Below are 17920 nucleotides of genomic sequence, written 5' to 3' on the forward strand. Positions count from 1 at the left end.
GCCTGCCTTTGGCCCAGGGCGCGATCCTGGAGACCCGGGATCAAATCCCACGTCGGGCTCCCGGTGCATGGAGCCTGCTTCTCCCTCTGCCTGTGTCTCTGCCTCTCTCTCTCTCTCTCTCTCTCTCTCGCTCTCTCTCTCTCTCTCTCTGTGTGACTATCATAAATAAATAAAAAAAAAATTTAAAAAAACCCTTGATGAGAGGAACAGCAGGCTGGAAGAAGCAGAGGAATGAGGTAACGACACAGAAGACAAAGTAATGGAAAGCAATGAAGCTGAACAAAAGAGAGAAAAAAGAATTATGCAAAATGAGAACAATCTTAGGGAACTTAGTGACTTCATCAAATGTAATGATATTCATCTTACCGGAGTCCCAGGAGCAGAGAGAGAAAAGAGAGTAGAAAATTTATTTGAAGAAATAATAGCTGAAACTTCCTTAATCTATGGAAGGAAACAGACATCCAGATCCAAGAGACACAGAGAACTCCCATCAAAATCAACAAAAGCAGGCCAATACCAAGACATATTATATTAAATTGGCAAAATATAGTGATAAAGAAAAAATCTTACAAGAAGCAAGACAGAAGAAGTCATTAACTGGGGTGCCTGGGTGGCTAGTCAGTTAAGTCTCTGCCTTCAGCTCAGGTCACAATCTCAGGCTCCTGGGATCGAGCCCCACATAGGGCTCCCTGCTCAATGGGCAGCCTGCTTCTCCCCCTTCACCACTTGTGCTCTCTCATATGCTCTCTCTCTCCTCTCTCTCTCTCTAATAAATAAAATCCTAAAAGGAAAAAAAAAAAAGGACTTACAAGAAAAACCCCACAAGGCTAGCAGGAGATTTTTCAAGAGAACGTGGCAAGCCAAAAGGGAGTGGCATGATATATTCAAAGCACTGAACAGGAAAAATCTGCAGCCAAGAACAGTATATCCAGCAAGGCTATCATTCAGAATAGGAGGAGAGATAAAGAGCTCGTGACCATTAAATCAACCTTACAAAAACACAGGCATACCTCAAGAAGCAAGAAAAATCTTAAATAAACAACCTAACATTACATCTAAAGGAACTAGAAAAAGAAGGAGTCCTGAGTGGCTCAGCAGCTGAGCATCTGCCTTCAGCTCAGGGTGTGATCCCGGGATCAGGGATCAAGTCCTGCATTGGGCTCCCTGCGAGGAGTCTGCTTCTCCCTCTGACTCTTCCTCTCTCTTTCTGTGTCTTTCATGAATAAATAAATAATAAACAACCTGTAAAAAAGAAACTAGAAAAAGAATAACAAACAAAGCCTAAAGCAGCCAGTATAGAAGGAAAGAATAAAGATTAGAGCAGAAATACCTAATACAGAAACTTTAAAAAAAAAAAAAAAGATAGAACAGATCAATGAAACTAGGAGCTAGTTCTTGGGGAAAAAAAAAATCTACAAAACTGATAAACCTCTAGCCAGACTTAGCAAAAATAAAAGAAAAAGGACTCAAAATCACAAATGAAAGAGGAAAAATAAAAACCAACACCATAGAAATGCAAACAATTATGAGAGAATATTATGAAAAACTATACACCAACAAACTGGACAACCTAGAAGAAATGGGTAAATTCCTAAAAACATATAAATTACCAAAACTGAAACAGGAAGATATAGAAAATTTGAACAGACTGACAACCTGCAAAGAAACTGAATCAGTAACCAAAAAACTCCCAAAAAACAAAAGTACAGGACCAGATGGCTTCACAGGTGGGGGGAAAAATGCCCTTTGTTGTTTTGGTGATTCTATCCAAGAGTAAAGAGCCAAGCTTATAAAACTACTAATCACTGCTATTCTCTTATTAAACACATTGACCACTTATTATTTTTTAAAGAGGTAATTAAGATAAATATTAAAGGAAATACAAAGACCCGAATTAGGCAAGAAAATCAAACCTCTCATTAGAGTTTCTGCTCGATTACAAATTCCCCATTTAATAGTAATTCAGTATTGACATGAAAGAGATAGCTAGAAGAATTTCACAAATTACATGCTAGTTTTTACAAATGAAGTCTAAAGTCTAAATTCTACTTACTACTTAACATGATAGCCTTTGGAGTCTTCCTAATTGAGCCTACAAAAACATTATTCTCTGGCATTCAAGTCCTGTACATATACCGAAGAATTCTATTTTGAAAGTTACCCTTTCACATTACTCTCCCACTTCCCTAAACCCTGACAGTACTTTTCTAAATTTAGATAAATTATCCAAACATATTATAGGTTATATATTTTTATCAAGCTATATGTAGATGGTAAAAAAATATGTATTAGGAAAAGCATTTGTTTGACTATAAAAAGGTAACTATGCGAATGCAGAGTATTCTTTTGTATAGTTATAGAACCGCATTCGAAAAAAAACCTGACATCTCAGTTTATTTTATTTACACAATAAGTTTAATTTACATAGAAATGACAGAGCATTTCAGGAGCAAGTCTTAAAAACAATTTCTGCTGAATGACTGCTATAATAATCTCCTTAAGAGAGAAATAAACATAAACTAAAATGGCAGTTATGAAACATACATAGTAATTTTCCAGTAAAGACAAAACTCAATATTTAGTAGGAACTTACTAAAAAAAAAACAGAAGGGGTTTTGGTTTAGAGTACTGGCCAATGTTAGAATCTGCTACTTAAAACTTCAATCTTAGTAAGGCAAGCTCCTAAGCGATAAATTCAAATTTGCACTATCTGCTGAATTCCACCCTATCCATCAATGAGAAAGGAGATTTTTCAATGCTTCTATGTCCAGAACATGGTGAGATGCTTTCTATAGGCTCTCAATGCATCTAGCAATCTCACTGGTAACATGAAGTACTAAATTATTTCCAGAATTTAAATGCAAAGGTTAATTTCTTTCTAGGAACTTTAAGACAGTTATACAAGAACTTCTATTTTCTGAATTATGGCGAATTAATAAGTCTAGTGTTTGTCTATGAAGAATAAAAATTTTCCAACACAACATGTCAAAATACAGACTACTTTTAATCAAATAATTTTAATCAGCAAAGCTGTAATCATCTGCAAATCCTAGAAATTAAAAGGGAATTAGAGTAAAATAATTGAAAATTGCTTTGTTTTACAAATGGGAAAACTATCATTAGCATCTCATTTTCCTTTCTTCTGATAAGAAAACATCTTTATGGCCAAATTCCTAAAATCAAGAAATTTCCTAAAAGGCACAGTTCTCGAATTTATAGCAGTTTATACGTTTTATCATTTACTATTCAACAAATATCACGAAAAAACAAAAAAAAATTCCCCAAATTGCTAAAAAACATGCACTAAAAAAAATACTGTAATACAGAAGTATCTTAAGAGAAATAAAGCAAACTCATGCCATTAGTTTACTAACAATATTTTTTAACTCTATTTTATTATTTTTAATTTAATTTTTAATCTTGCTAAGTGGCATATTCACATTTAAAGTCACCGTAAATCGTTCTTGGAAGAAGGCAAGATAGGCAGAAAAAGAGAATGAGAAGAAAGGAAACTAAGAAAAGAGATAGAGAAAGTGGCAAAGGAGATGAGAGAAGACTTCCTAGGAGACACGTGAGCCAAAATCTGAAGGCAGGGAGAGGTAGGGGTATTGTGAACAAGGGAACAAGGGCATTTCAAAGAGAGAAAGCAGTATAAGATAAAAGTACAAGGTATGAACCGGAAAGTATATCTGACTGAAAGGCATAGCTCAGAAATAGAAATGAAGGAATATGGACAAAAAGATAGGTCCACCTATGCATTATTAAATTCCACCATAATGAACACCAAATTCACCATAGTGAAAATTGTATCATTATTCGATTATTCGTATGTAACTAGAACTCATACATAGTCCTAAAATGTAGGAAATGAAATTCAATGAATAATCAACCTTCAACAGTGACATCAGTAATGAAAACAAGTATTTCAAACGGGACATGAGAAGCAAGATGGTAGAGAACAAAATGCTAACAACTAAACTTCCCTTCTCTCATCCTTGGATCTTTTGTTGTGGAAGTTTTACACTAGAAAGTTATGTTTACTTTTGATAATGCAATACTTTTGATAATGCAGATAATGCAGAATATTTTCTATCTATATATAATTATTAAAGTGAAATTTCAAGATGCTTTGATTATAATGGAGTTAGATCCACCAAAAATTAAACCTGTGACCCTCCCTATGTTCAATGAACATAAGATAGGACATCCGAGGAGAAAGGAATCACTTATACATGAAATAACCTAATAAAACACAGTTGTTAAATTTTGACAGAGATGATGCTAGAGGATACAGGTTAAGGGTAAAAAAGATGCAGACACCAAAAAGCGCAAAGTCTGTTTAGAGAACAGCACCTGCCCAAGTGAACAAATGTGCATGGCTTATGGAAAAGAGTAAATTGTAAGCCCCATTTAAAAACAAAATGAAACAGAAGAAACATCCCCAGTTCTTCTGTAAGGTCAGATACTATGGATATTATATTCGAATCAACATAATAACCAGTTTGCTGCACATAATTAACTCAAGTGGAAGCGGACAAACATCTCATGTGCAGCAGAAATTATTCAGGGCATTAAATATCCTTAAGTTAAAAATGTTAGAGAACAATATCAAGAACTTTGAAGGACCTGAGATTTTATCCTGTTTGTGAGCTAACAAATTAGCCTGCTATTTCCTGGATACTACCAAAAGACACTAGACTTGTGTCAGAGACAAAAGACTTTATTATTTAGGGTATATATAGCAAGCAGCACAAGCTTATTTTCATCTCTTTCTTTTGTCCTTCAAATCCCAAAGAGGTAATGTGAATGGGCTAAGGATAGAGGCTAGGCATGCTGTGGGACTGTACCATAGCTGAAGAACCTCAAAATTTATGGAGATCAATCTTATAAAGGGGTTGCTAGCAAACCTGCCCATTCTCTGCCACCAAGAGCATTTTCTTGGATAGCAAACAAATCTTCTCTCTACCTTGGAGGGAGACACAATCTCTTTCTTCCAAGTTGTTTCCTATACAAACACCCCGAAAAGATAGTTCACAACAAATGCTGTCAGTGCTCTGGAAATGCACATGTGGAAATGCAGTCTATGGAGAATTGTCTCCCAGCAAAGATAAACGAAGTTTCATATATTCTTTATGCTACTGCTTAACTAAGTAATTCATTCTGACTAGTATTTTAAAGAATCAAAACAGGGATATAGGAACTACAGCTTTTCTTTAGAGAACTAATGTAGTATGTAGTTATTACACAAAACCAATGTGTCCCTATGCAGTTTATTAAAATTACTTAACATGATACTGAATGAATAAAACTTTCGGCTTTAACAAAACATTCACAAGAATAACAAATGACATTTTCAAGGGTTCCTCCCAGTGGCAGCATATGAGAAACCTAAATGGTCACAAGACCTAATCCTTCATCAAGTCACAGATAAGTGAGACCTAATTAATAGCCAAATAAATATCAATCTTCACACAGATAAGCACTTTTTTTACCTTTATATGGAGGAATAACTGACTGTGATGATTTGATATACATATATATTTGTAGAACGACAAGCAAGACTAATACAATTAATACATCCATCACCTCACATAATTAACATAGGTAACTCTTTAAGATAAACAAAAGAACATGTATTCCTCCTGGCAATAACAGAGGATTCAACTTTTTAAAAATATTTAAAAGATAAAATTTGGCATGAATTTGTTTTCTGATGTAATGACTCACTACAAAATATTAAGGTCATGGGAAGTGTATGATTACATAAAAACTTTTAAACTGAGAATACATTTCAAACATAACCACTGAAATAAAAAAAAAAAGCAAAACCTTTTTTTAAAATCACTATTTTTTTTAAAAAGACTTCATGAATTACTTTAACTTTGAAAACTTTATTCTGACTATTCAAATTGGAAAAACAACAACAACAACAACAATTTAAAGTTGAATATATGACCGTACCTCGCCTAGAGCTTCGTATCTTTTCTGGTTCCACCTGTGCAAGTCTTCTCGGTAGTTAAAAACAAATGGTTCTCCTGTTTTTATGTGTCTTAACTGCCCCTCTAGAAGATAAGCAAATAGTATTGCTATGATTCAGAGTATATTTACAATACTATGAAAAACATAACAAATGTCTGATAAAAGTCTAAAATAACTTTCTCAGAAGTTTCATTTTTTTCATTAGATTTTCCTTCAGACATCAGAATGATGCAAACACCTAAACACTATTTAAAAATGGCCCCAACTATTCAAACACTCTGATTTTTGACCTCCATTTCTCTAAAGCAAATTAACAACATTTGAGGGCCTTTAATGTATAAAGATCTTTGCTAGTTACAGCTGTGAACATGGTCTAGTTCCTCAGCTTAGAGGTTACCTGAGGAGTAAAAGGATATTAAAAAGTTAAGCAACTTTTCAGGAAGTTAAACAGGAATGAAGTAAGTCAACAATCTAAAAACTGCCACAGGCAACCCATGTAGACAATAAAGTCTAAAATGAGTTTGGGAAACTGGAAGATCCCTATAGGTTAGAATAGGTTCAGAGGGTCCAGTGAGATTTCTCAACTAGGCCTTGAAGTATGGTTAAGATTTCAAACAAACACTGGAGAAAAGTAGTGAGCCAACCAACAGGTTTGGACTGTCAAATCAGACACACTCAGTTCAGAGATTATGCTGACAGTAACTCGAGGTAATATCAAGGGAATAAGCAATCAAGAGGTACAGGCAAAGAAAAGCCGGAGAAGTCTGGGACAGCCTAGGCACTTCTTCCAGGTCTTTTCCTCTCACTGCCAGCACTCTCTGGTCCAGAGCAGGTGAGGTCTCTAAGTGAGGCAAAAAGGTTACCTCATACATTAGTGAGGGTTTGGTTATAAAATACTTCAATTTTATGTGCCAGAGAGTGGTACTATTTATATGATATTCTCCAAAGAAATATACTTCATACAGCCACAGATTATATGTTTATTTACCATAAGCAATGCCAATCCAGTCATCCTGCTCAAAGTATTCCATGGATAAAGCCTCTGCTCATAGTAAACGTTAGTCTGTAATCACTAAAAGATTACATTATCATCATTTTCTAAGGAGAAAAGACCAGGCCACCTGTCTTCTCTGTCCCACAAGTATTCTCCTGGTGATCAGGAGAGAAATAGACCACAGCCCAAGTACTTTAACCTATTCTCCTCTGCTTCTACCTAGCAACTTAAACAAAAATGTAAAAAATGGATAGAAAATTGAAATAACAGTGAACAGTCCATTTTAACAGAAACAAAAAGAAGTACTGAACCAAACTGGAGAATATGTTGGGATCAAACAGTAGAAGGCTCAAACTACTGGATCTGGACCTGATGCAAAGAGCAGTGAGGCACAAGAAAGGGGTTAGAGCCCAAAGAAGGGCATGATCAAGCAGAGTGGAACCCAGTATTTCATTTTTATTCAATCAGGACATGCAGGAGTGGACAAAAACTTAAAAGGAAATAATGACACTGAAACTGAACTCTGGAAATACTACTCCAAGTAAAATTACTTCACTATTTTTATGAATCAATTTCACTACATACAAAATTGTCTTTTTAAATATGCAAAATAAGGGCTAATCCTTATTTGTAAAGTTTTAAATACTCTCAACATGAGATACTGTGTTGAATATTACCAGAATACTCTTTTTTGAATTCTTTAGGAAAAATGGGAGCTGTCAAAATAAGCCACCTATTAACTAGCACTACTGTTAAAAGTGAAAATAAGGTTATAAGGCAAAGAAAGTGAGCATTTTTTATCCAGAAAAAGTAGCTAGATAACTTATATATTTATTTGCAAATATGGCATTTCTCAAAGGTTTGGACAATCTCTCCAGAGACTGTCAAAGATCTGTTTTAGGACATTTCAGCTACGGTCCTCAAAATCAGTTGTAAAGTTTCACATGTATACCTAAAATGTGTGCTCTTCTGGGAAGTGTGTCCATATATTTTTTTTATCAGATTTGTTATGGAGTCTAGGACCTCAAACATGCTATCACTTTCCTAAATGAATTAATAATCTGAAAGTATTAGGATACCTTCTGACATGTATTAAGAGTTCAATAAATATCAGGTTCAAATGGTCTGCCACAAGACCAATTATTTTTTCTTAGTGATACAAAAGTGTGCTGCCTCATAATATTGCACCAGAGCATAGGGTGTATGGGTGAGGGCAAAAGCAGAAAAGTCTTCAAGTTCTTTATCAGCAAGAACATTTGAGCTGGACCTTATACAATTACAACAACAGGAGAATTGGCTAAATGGGCATTTTAAACAAAAGATGTATATGAAAAGGCACAGTGATTTGAAAGAATAAGGTATCAATTTGATGCAGGTAAAAACAATCTCTTCCCCTTTGGCTTAGGGGGAACAATCTCTTCCCCTTTGGCTTAGGGCTTCTTGCTGATAAAGAACTTGAAGACTTTTCTGCTTTTGCCCTCACCTATACACCCTATGCTCTGGTGCAATATTATGAGGCAGCACACTTTTGTATCACTAAGAGAAAATCTCTTCCCCTTTGGCTTAGAGTAAAACTTGTACCCAAATTCTTCTTTTATCCAACTAACTACTTTAAAATCCTTTAGAAAAAATTAGAAACTTCTTCAATCAGGTAATGGAAGTTCAATTTCAAAGTTTTCATAAGAGTTTCTGTCATCAGGGTGCCTGGGTGGCTCAGTTGGTTAAGTGTCTGCCTTCAGCTTGGGGTCAAGATCCCAACATCCTGGGATTGCCCACATTGGGTTCCTGCTCAGCAGGGAGCCTGCTTCCACTCTCCTTCTGCTATTTCTCCTGCTTGTGCTCTTTGGCTGGCTCTCTCAATCAATCTCTCTCTCTCTCTCTCTCTCTCTCTCTCTCTCTCTCCACCCCACCCTCTCTGTCAAATAAATAAAATCTCAAAAAAAAAAGTTTTTATCATAAAAAAGAAATATCTAAGCTAAATATCTAAGCTAAGAAATATCTAAGCTAAAAAAGAAATATCTAAAGATACAAAGTTAGAATTGCCCTCATGGGGGTTTAGTATTAAGACCCAGTTTCCTATTTCCAAATGCTCATCTTTTTGAAAAATATTCACCATTTATCCAAATTCAAAGCTGAACTGTTTCAAGCTAAAAATAAGATCCTTAAAAGTGACATTCTCTCCTTAGAATCCAAGCATTTCTGCCTCATACTGTTAGTCTACGTTTATGCAAGTATCCAAAATACTTATAAATGGTACACGTGTGCAAGGATGCATTCACATTTGAGGTATACATACACAAAAGGGCACATGTGGATGCAAAGATATAGGTATGGAGATGCAAGGGTGTATAAAGTGTGAAAAGGTGTGTGTATGAATCTGGTAAAAAAGGGGAAGATAAAAGTGTATTGCTTCTGGGGTACCTGGCTGATTCAGTTGGTAGAGTATGCAACTCTTGACCTCAGAGTTCAGACTCATGAGCTCAAACACCACATTGGGTATGGGGCCTACTTAGAAAAGAAAGGTGTATAGCTTGTTCTTTTATTCACTTTAAGAAATACTCAAGGAAGATTAAACATAGACTTCAATGAAAACTGATGTCCCTATATCCACAGTTCTATGATTTACCCATAATACTAACATCCCATCCCATTTCTGTTCTTTTTTTTTTAAAGATTTTATTTATTTATTTATTCATGAGAGAGAGAGAGAGAGAGAGAGAGAGAGAGAGAGAGAGAGAGGCAGGCAGAGACACAGGCAGAGGGAGAAGCAGGCTCCCTGCCAGGAGCCCAACACGGGACTTGATCCCGGGATCCCAGGATCATGCCCTGGGCCGAAGGCAGGCACTAAACCACTGAGTCACCCAGGTATCACCCCCATTCCTGTTCTGAAGAAGTCTAGGAATAATTTTTCAAAGGGATAAAGGCAATTTTAGTCTCAATGCTCATTTGGTTCTGTTATTTAAAATAACAAAGAAATTTGAAAAAACAAAATATTACATATTTTGGCATAAGATATCCTTAATTAAAAAGCATGAAAATATGAGAAAAGAGATCAAAGTTTCTAATATCACCTGTTTAAACTCCATTAATTTTCTAGTACACAGAGACTGTCACTATAAATCCTGACACCTATAACTGATATTATAACTACCACAGTAATATTCACTACCACAGTGATAACAAATCACCAATTTAGTTGATGTGGACCAAAATATACAAAGCTACAACTCAAATACCACCAAGCCTGTAACAATAGTACTCTTCAAGTATAATATCATGTTATTAATTCAGTGAATCATAATTCTTTGTCCCAGAAACATCCTTGTAAACTATGATATGTTCTTCCAAATCCCAATGAAAAGTCTTTCTAATTCAGAATTTAATTAATAAATTTCAAAATAAGCAGGGCACCTGTGTGGCTTAGTCAGTTAAGCATCGCTTTTGGCTCAGATCATGATCTCAGGGTCCTGGGATCCAGCCCTGCATCAGGCTCCCTGCTCAGCCTCTCACCTTCTCTCTGTGTCTCTCTCTCTCTCAAATAAATAAACAAACAAACAAACGAACTTTAAAAAAATAATAAAATAAATGTTAAAATAAGGATGTTGCCTGAAAAAAAATCACGGAAAATTGAGTATCATGCTCAATTAAAATATCACAACAGATGATAATTGCTAGTCATTTCATTTCAAATATGTGAAAAAGTAGCATCTTTCTACATAATTTAATTGGAGTCACAACTGGATGTCAGAGAGCTGAATGCTCAAGACTGAAATATGTTAAGTCAAATCAAATTCATGTCCGTTGTTTTAAGCGATTTGACAATTATGGGAAATTACAATTCTTTTGTTTGAGTGAAGAATTCCACCATGTAGGGTTAAGTCATTATTTCTTAAAATACATAAAACATTCTAACTGGCTAATAAAAATAGAGAATAATATCTGTCCTATGATTCTACTACCATGATAAATAAGTCTTGTATATAGTATACAACCACTTACTTTCATTAAAAGCATATTCAAATCCTTCCAGGGTATCAGGAAAATCAAGTGGTGGTTCATCTTTTTTCATTAGTTCATCCAAATCAATCCTAGATAATAAATCTAGAAAAGAATATGAAACATACTTATGTTCATTTTCTTAATAACAAAGTTATATTTTAATAACATAGCTAATAACAAAGACTATATTTTAAATTAAGTATTCTTTTATTAGGTTACTTTTTGTGTTGCCTTATTGATGTTTTTAAAATCTTAAGTTTCCCAAGTGCTACATCATGGCAATATCAAAAGCATTTTCTAAATCATAATTCCCAAAACAATCATAATTTTAGATCCTATGTACCACTACAGTAAATTATTAACTTCTTTCCCTCAAAATTTTCAGCTATTAATTTGTATCTTATTAACCTCTATCCATAGTTTTAAAAGTTTCAGGTCTTTTAAATGGTCACTAAATCTTATATAAAGGTGAAACTACTACTTATGAATAAAGAAACTTACAAATTTAAGGAGGGGTAATACAGCACATTATTCCATTTTCATAGGAAAAATCACAATATTAAAATAGAAAAAGCTAACTGGAAAAAATGTGGTTAACATTCAACCCAAAGCAGTTTTTATTCTTCACAAAGTTTGATTTCCATACAATAAAAAAATTGTCAACAAAGGTTTTTAAATAAACATTCTATTTTGAAATCATTTTGGATTACAGAAAAGTTAAAAGAAAGTACAGATATTGTCTATATATCCTTTACCCCATTTCCCCTATTGTTAACATCTACATTACCAGGGTACATTGTGAAAGTGAAGAAGTCAACGAAGTCCAGAAATTACTCATCAGGTTTTCTACTAATGCCCTTTTTTATTCTAGGATTCCATCCACGATACCACACTGCATGCAGCTGTCATGCCTGCCAATATCCTCTGGTTTATGACTGATTTCAATCTTTGCTTCTTTTCCATTATCTTTACTGTTTTGAGAAATACTGGTTAGGTATTTTGTAGAATGACCACCAATTTAGGCATGTTTGATTTTTTTTTTTTAATTCTTGTATTAGATTAGGGTTGCAGGTTTTTGGAAAGAAAGCCACAGTGGTGAACTGCCCTTCTTATTACATCACATCTGGGAGAACATGATATCCACGGAACATCACTAGGGATGTTAGTCCACATCAGTTGGCTAATGCAGTGTCTGCCAGGCTTCTCAATTATGAAGTTACTACTTTTCCCTTTCTATAACCTATTCCTCAGATTATGAGATGTAAGTCTAGCTCACATTCAGAGAGGAAGAGGTGGAATTATGCTCTACTTTGTGGAGCAGAGAATATCAATACATATTATTCGGAATTCTTCTGTATGAAATTTTTGTCTCTCTTCCTCCATTTATACATTTATTCAATCTTATTTGTATCAGTAGAGAGTCATAGATATTTATTATAATTTTGGGTTACAACCAATACTACATTTATTTTGTTACTCAAATTGTTCCAGCAATGGTCATGGCTGTAAGCTCTTCCAGCTGGCTCCTATAACTTTTTGACATGCTCTTATCTTTTTGTTTTTTAAATATTTCCTTATTTTGTGTTACTACAAGATGGTTGCTATAGGCTTATCTTTTCCCTGCCCCAGCCTAGAATCAGTCTGTCAACAAGAATTTAATGATATTTCTTAGGTTCTTATCATAGAATGAGGCAAAAATTCTCACTCTATGTCATCAGACAGTCATATCAAAACTCAGAAAACCAAAAAGATAGACTTCAAATATTTATTCAGTTACAAAAAGATGTTTTTTTAAAAAAAGAAAAAAATAGTTTTTGAGTTTTTTCATTCTAATTCAAGTTCCTGAAATCAGTTCCTAGGATATGTAATAAAGTCCCTTTTCCTACAAAAGAATTATCTCAGAAGAAACACTTTATTTCTGTCTCTTACTTATAGAGATATAACAAATCCATCTGTATGGAACTGAAAACATATTTCTATATTCATAACTTTATTCCTTAAAAGGTAAGGAAAAGGGGAGCAGAATATTTTAGGGTTGAAATGGCACATAGAGTAAGTAAGGTGGTTTTGAAAGAGCATTGAGTTTAGGTATTGGAAAATACATTTATTCCATTCGTCATTCTACTTGCCCATCGAGGGAGAATCCAGAAGACATACCTTTCCCCACAAAAATGAGAAACAAATTTGTGAGGACAACCCTGGCATCCCTGAAGAGTTCTGTAATGGCCCTTATCTTATGCCAAACCTTACAGTGAGAACTAAGTCACTAAAATGGGAAACCTGGGATGCTGTTTGGAACCTTTGGCAAGGCCCTTAGCATTTTGGTATAAAGCCCTGCCATCTACACAGGTAACTACTCTCCTTGGCCCAACACTGGTCCTTAGTAGAGACTAAATGCTTAACCATGGGCCACCAAGTTACCAGGTGATCTGAATTACCCACCATAAACTGGGTGTTTGTTTTCTGACCGACCAAGTCATAAATTTGGGTGTGTACAACACCATTCCATCATCAAATGGGAGTGGCATATCTGTAATCAGGACTGAGTAGGCTCTAAAGACAACAAGAAGTTACATGAAGTACATCAAGGGCTTATAGCCTCCATTCCTGCTATACCTTCTATTGGCATGCACCCAAGGCCTCATGGAGGGTTCCTACCATCAGCTGATAGAAGACTCAGGTGTGTTTATAAATGGTTCTGCATGATACTCAGGCATCACCCAAAAGAGAAGCTAACACACCAAAGATGCTTTCTAGGATACCACTGAAGGAAAATCTCTCCCAGTGGGGAGAACTGAGAACAGTGTACTTGGCTGTTCTGTTTGCTTGGAAAAAGACATGGCCACACAAGTGAATATATAACGATTCACTGGTTGTGACCACTAGTTTGGCTGAATGGTCAGGGACCTGGAAGGATTGGAAAACTGATGACAAGGAAATTTGAAAAAGAGTTATGTGAATAGTCTTCTTGAATGGACAAAAGAAGTGAAAGATATCTGAATCCCAAGTTAATACTCACTTAAAAAGTGACCTCAAAAGAGGAAGATATTAATAATCATGTAGATAAGATGACTCCTTCTGTAGATACCAGTCAGCCTCTCTCCCCAACCACTCCTGTGGCTCATGAACAAAGTGGTCTGTCTCTACAAAGAAATGGACGTTATGCATGGGCTCATGGATAGGAACTCACCAAATCTAACCTGACTACTGCCATTATTGATTGTCCAATGTGCCAGCAGAAAAGACCAACACTTTGACCAAAGACCAAAACTTTGGAGAATGGCATCATTCCATAAAGTGGTCAGCCAGTTACATGGTCATAATAGATTACATCAGATTACTTCCATCATGAAAGCAACAGCATTTGGTTCTGACTGGAATAGATACTTTGTCTGAATACAGATTTGTCTTCCCCATATGTAGTATTTCTGCCATTATCTACTATTTGTGGACTTAAAGAATGCCTTATCCACCATCATGGTATTCCACATAGTATTGCTTCTGATCAGGAGTTCACCACAAAAGAAGCACGACAATGGTCCCATGCTCATGAAATTCATTGGTCTTACTGTTTTCCCCACTATCCTGAAACAGCTGTTTGAGAGAATGGTGAAATGGCCTACTGAAGATTCATTACAGTGCCAGCTAAGTGACAGACCACTGTCAATCCTGAGGCAGGATTCTTCAGAAGGCTGTACAGACTCAGAATCAGTGTCCACTATATGGTGGTGTTTCTCTCATAGCCCTAATTCACAGGTCTAAAAATAAAGGGGTAAAATGAGAGTGTCACCACTCATTATTACTCCCAGTAAAGAAGGAAATAATGTCCATTTTCTCACTGTTCTTATTCAACATAGAATTAGGAATCCTGGGCAAGTACAAAAAAAACAAGAAAGGAAATAAGAGGCCAATTGGTTGGGAAGAGAAATAAAATCATCCAATGCGCAAATGAGATAGAAAATCACAAGGAATCTGTCCCCAAAATTCCTAGAACTATTAAATGACTTCAGGAAAGTCCTAAGATATAATATCAATATGCAAAACTTGATTATATTTCCATAAACTATCAGTAAACACATGGCAACTGAAATTAAGAATACAACTCCACTTATAATCATCCTAAATATGGACGCCTGGGTGGCTCAGCAGTTAAGCATCTGCCTTTAGCTCAGGGCGTGATCCTGCAGTCCCAAGATTGAGTCCAGCATCAGGCTCCCTGCATGGAGACTGCTTCTCCCTCTGCCTGTGTCTCTGCCTCTCTCTCTCTGTGTCTCTCGTGAATAAATAAATAAAATATTTTTTAAAAAATCACCCTAAATAATTAAAACTTAGGCATAAATTTAATAATAAATGTTTGAAATTTACATGCTGAAGATTACAAAATGCTGATGAAGGAAATCAAAGATCTAAATAAATGAGAGACATACCATGTCATGGATTGACCAAGTTGTCAATTTTCCCCATATCCATCTATAGCTTTAAATATAATTCTTATCAAAACCTCAGTATTTTTTTCGCAGATATAGATATTTGTACTCTAAAACTTATACGGAAAAGTGAGTAACCTAGAATAGGTAATAGCTAAACAATTTTGAAAAAGAACAAAATGGGAAGAATCACTCTACTCAATTTTAAGATATACTAGGTACAGTAATCAATAGAGTGGATATTAAATAAGAGATAGACACAGAGATAGACACAGATCCATGGAACAAAACAGAGAGCCCAAAACAAGGCCATACAAATACCCAAATATACCAAATTCATTTTTGACAAAGATGAAAGAAGTAATTCCATGGTGGAAAGGTAGTCTTTTTCACAAATGGTTCTGGTGCAAAAAAGACATTACCAAGGCCAAAAAAGTCCAAACAAACACACATCTTGACTTAGGTCTCATACCTAATATAAAAATTAACTCAAAATGCATCATTAATTTAAATGTAAAATCTAAAATTATAAAACTTTTAGAAGAAAACACAGGAGAAAATCTTCACAAAGTAGGATCAGGCAAAGAATACAGAGGAAGGACACCAAAAGTATAATCAATAAAACTGATAAGTAGACTGTTTTAAAGATACAGTTTTATTCAATATGACAATTTGTTCTAACTATGCTTTGCTATGCACTGCCATTTTCTTTTCTAATATTTCCAATTTAACTCCTTCATTAATTTTTACAAGCTCATGTGTACTAAGCATTCTTATTCCTATAGTACCAATGAAATAAAAGATTCAGAGAAGCTAAGCAGCTAGTTCATGAAAAGTAGGAAAACCTGAGTTTGAATCCAGACAATTCCATCTCTAGACCCTATCCATACTCTTTTTACATAATTGTAATACCTCTAAAATCCAGAAAACCTATGTAAACTCTTACATATTGCTTGAGGAATTATAAATTGGAAAGACTACTTGGAAGATCAAATTTTCACATTATCAAGTAAGGCTGAAGATGCACAAAATCTATCTAGGTGGAAACCCAGTGAGTTTATTTGGAAGGAACTCACACACATTTCTTGTCATCTCTCCTAAACCAACCATTATTCTGACAACGCTAATAATCATTTCCAACAGCATACAAGCATGTAATAAAACTTTCTATAGGGTTGTCCATACTATTTCCAATTCCTCTCTTCGCATTTTCTATGGAAGCTCTCCAGCACAGCTTTTATTTCCATCAATTCATGAATACAGCTCTTTGTGATGCTCACTACTGATCTAAATACTGTCAAACCCAAAAGTAATTTCTCAGTCCTTGTCTAACCTGAATCATCATGACTCCATGAATTATTACTATTTTCTTCATTTTAGGATCTCTTGTTCATGGTTCTTAGCCTATTTTACTAGAAGTTAATTTTCAGCTTCTTTTGATGGTTCCTCTTCATCTTTCTGACTCTAGAGTTGAGATGCTGCAGGGCTCAATCTTCAGATCTCTTCTTTTCTGTCTACACTGATGTCCCTGGTGATCTCAATTAGGACTTACGGTCCTTTAAATATTACCCCTGTGCTAATGATTCCTAAAACCTTTAAAAAAAAAAAGATTTTATTTATTTATTCATGAGAGAGGCAGAGACATAGGCAGATGAAGAAGCAGGTTCCCTGCAGGGAGCCCAATGAAGGCTCAGTCCCAGAACCCCAGGATCACAACCTGACCAAAAGCAGATGCTCAACCACTGAACTACCAAGGCCCCTCTCTTTTCCTTTTCAAGACTTTCCCAAAACTTTTATATCTAACCCAAATGCTTTCCCAAACCCCTTACCCTACTTGTCTACCTTCCTGTTTAAGTGGCATATCAATTTTATATTCAATGTCCGAAATTTAATTCGTGCTTTCCACTACCATCACCACAACCTGCTTTTCCCTTTCTTAATCTATTTTTTAAATTCTTAACCAGCACTTTTTTAATAAAGATTTTTACTTATTTGAGAGAGAGCATGAGTGGAGGTGAGGAAGGGCAGAAGCAGAAGGAGACTCCCCTACTGAGCAGGGAACCCAATGCAAGCTCAATCCAGGACACTGAGATCATAACCTAAGCTGAAGGTAGACACTTAACTGAGTCAACCAGCGACCCCCAGTTTTCTTAATTTAACACATTGCATCTATCTTGAAACTTTTTAGGCAAAGAACCTTCAAATTTATCTTGATTTCTCTTCTAACATCCCATGTCTCTAATCCAACAGAAAATCATGTCATCTCTTCCTTCAAAACATAACCAGAACATGTTATCATCCTCTCTGCTACCACCCTAATCCAAAATATCAGCATCTCTCACATTTGTGAGGAGAAAGCAATGCTCTTAGCCATTTTCCATTTTTGAATTTAAGGGCTAGTTACACCATCCCCTTGACAGAACATTAACTCTAAAAGCAGGGACAAGATGAGGTAAATTGTGAGCTAAAAAACTGGCTGCCTGATCATATATATGCTTTAGGCTTTCATGAAAAGAGATAA

The 17920-nt window shown here is 35.3% G+C and overlaps 1 protein-coding gene across 3 annotated transcripts in view; it reads right to left on the reverse strand.

The window, feature by feature from the left end:
- Nucleotides 1–17920, reverse strand: part of FAM172A (family with sequence similarity 172 member A) — a 420789-nt gene that overhangs the window by 361691 nt on the left and 41178 nt on the right. For all 3 annotated transcript variants that reach the window (XM_055312860.1, XM_055312861.1, XM_055312859.1), the window contains 2 exons: nt 10973–11074; nt 5962–6062 (listed from right to left, as the gene is read on the reverse strand). In XM_055312860.1, the coding sequence (XP_055168835.1) occupies nt 5962–6062; nt 10973–11042 (171 nt within the window). In that variant the 5' untranslated portion in view covers nt 11043–11074. The remainder of the gene's footprint in view (nt 1–5961; nt 6063–10972; nt 11075–17920) is intronic.

Source organism: Nyctereutes procyonoides, unplaced genomic scaffold (assembly GCF_905146905.1).
Source record: "Nyctereutes procyonoides isolate TBG_1078 unplaced genomic scaffold, NYPRO_anot_genome, whole genome shotgun sequence".
Lineage (NCBI taxonomy): Eukaryota > Metazoa > Chordata > Mammalia > Carnivora > Canidae > Nyctereutes > Nyctereutes procyonoides.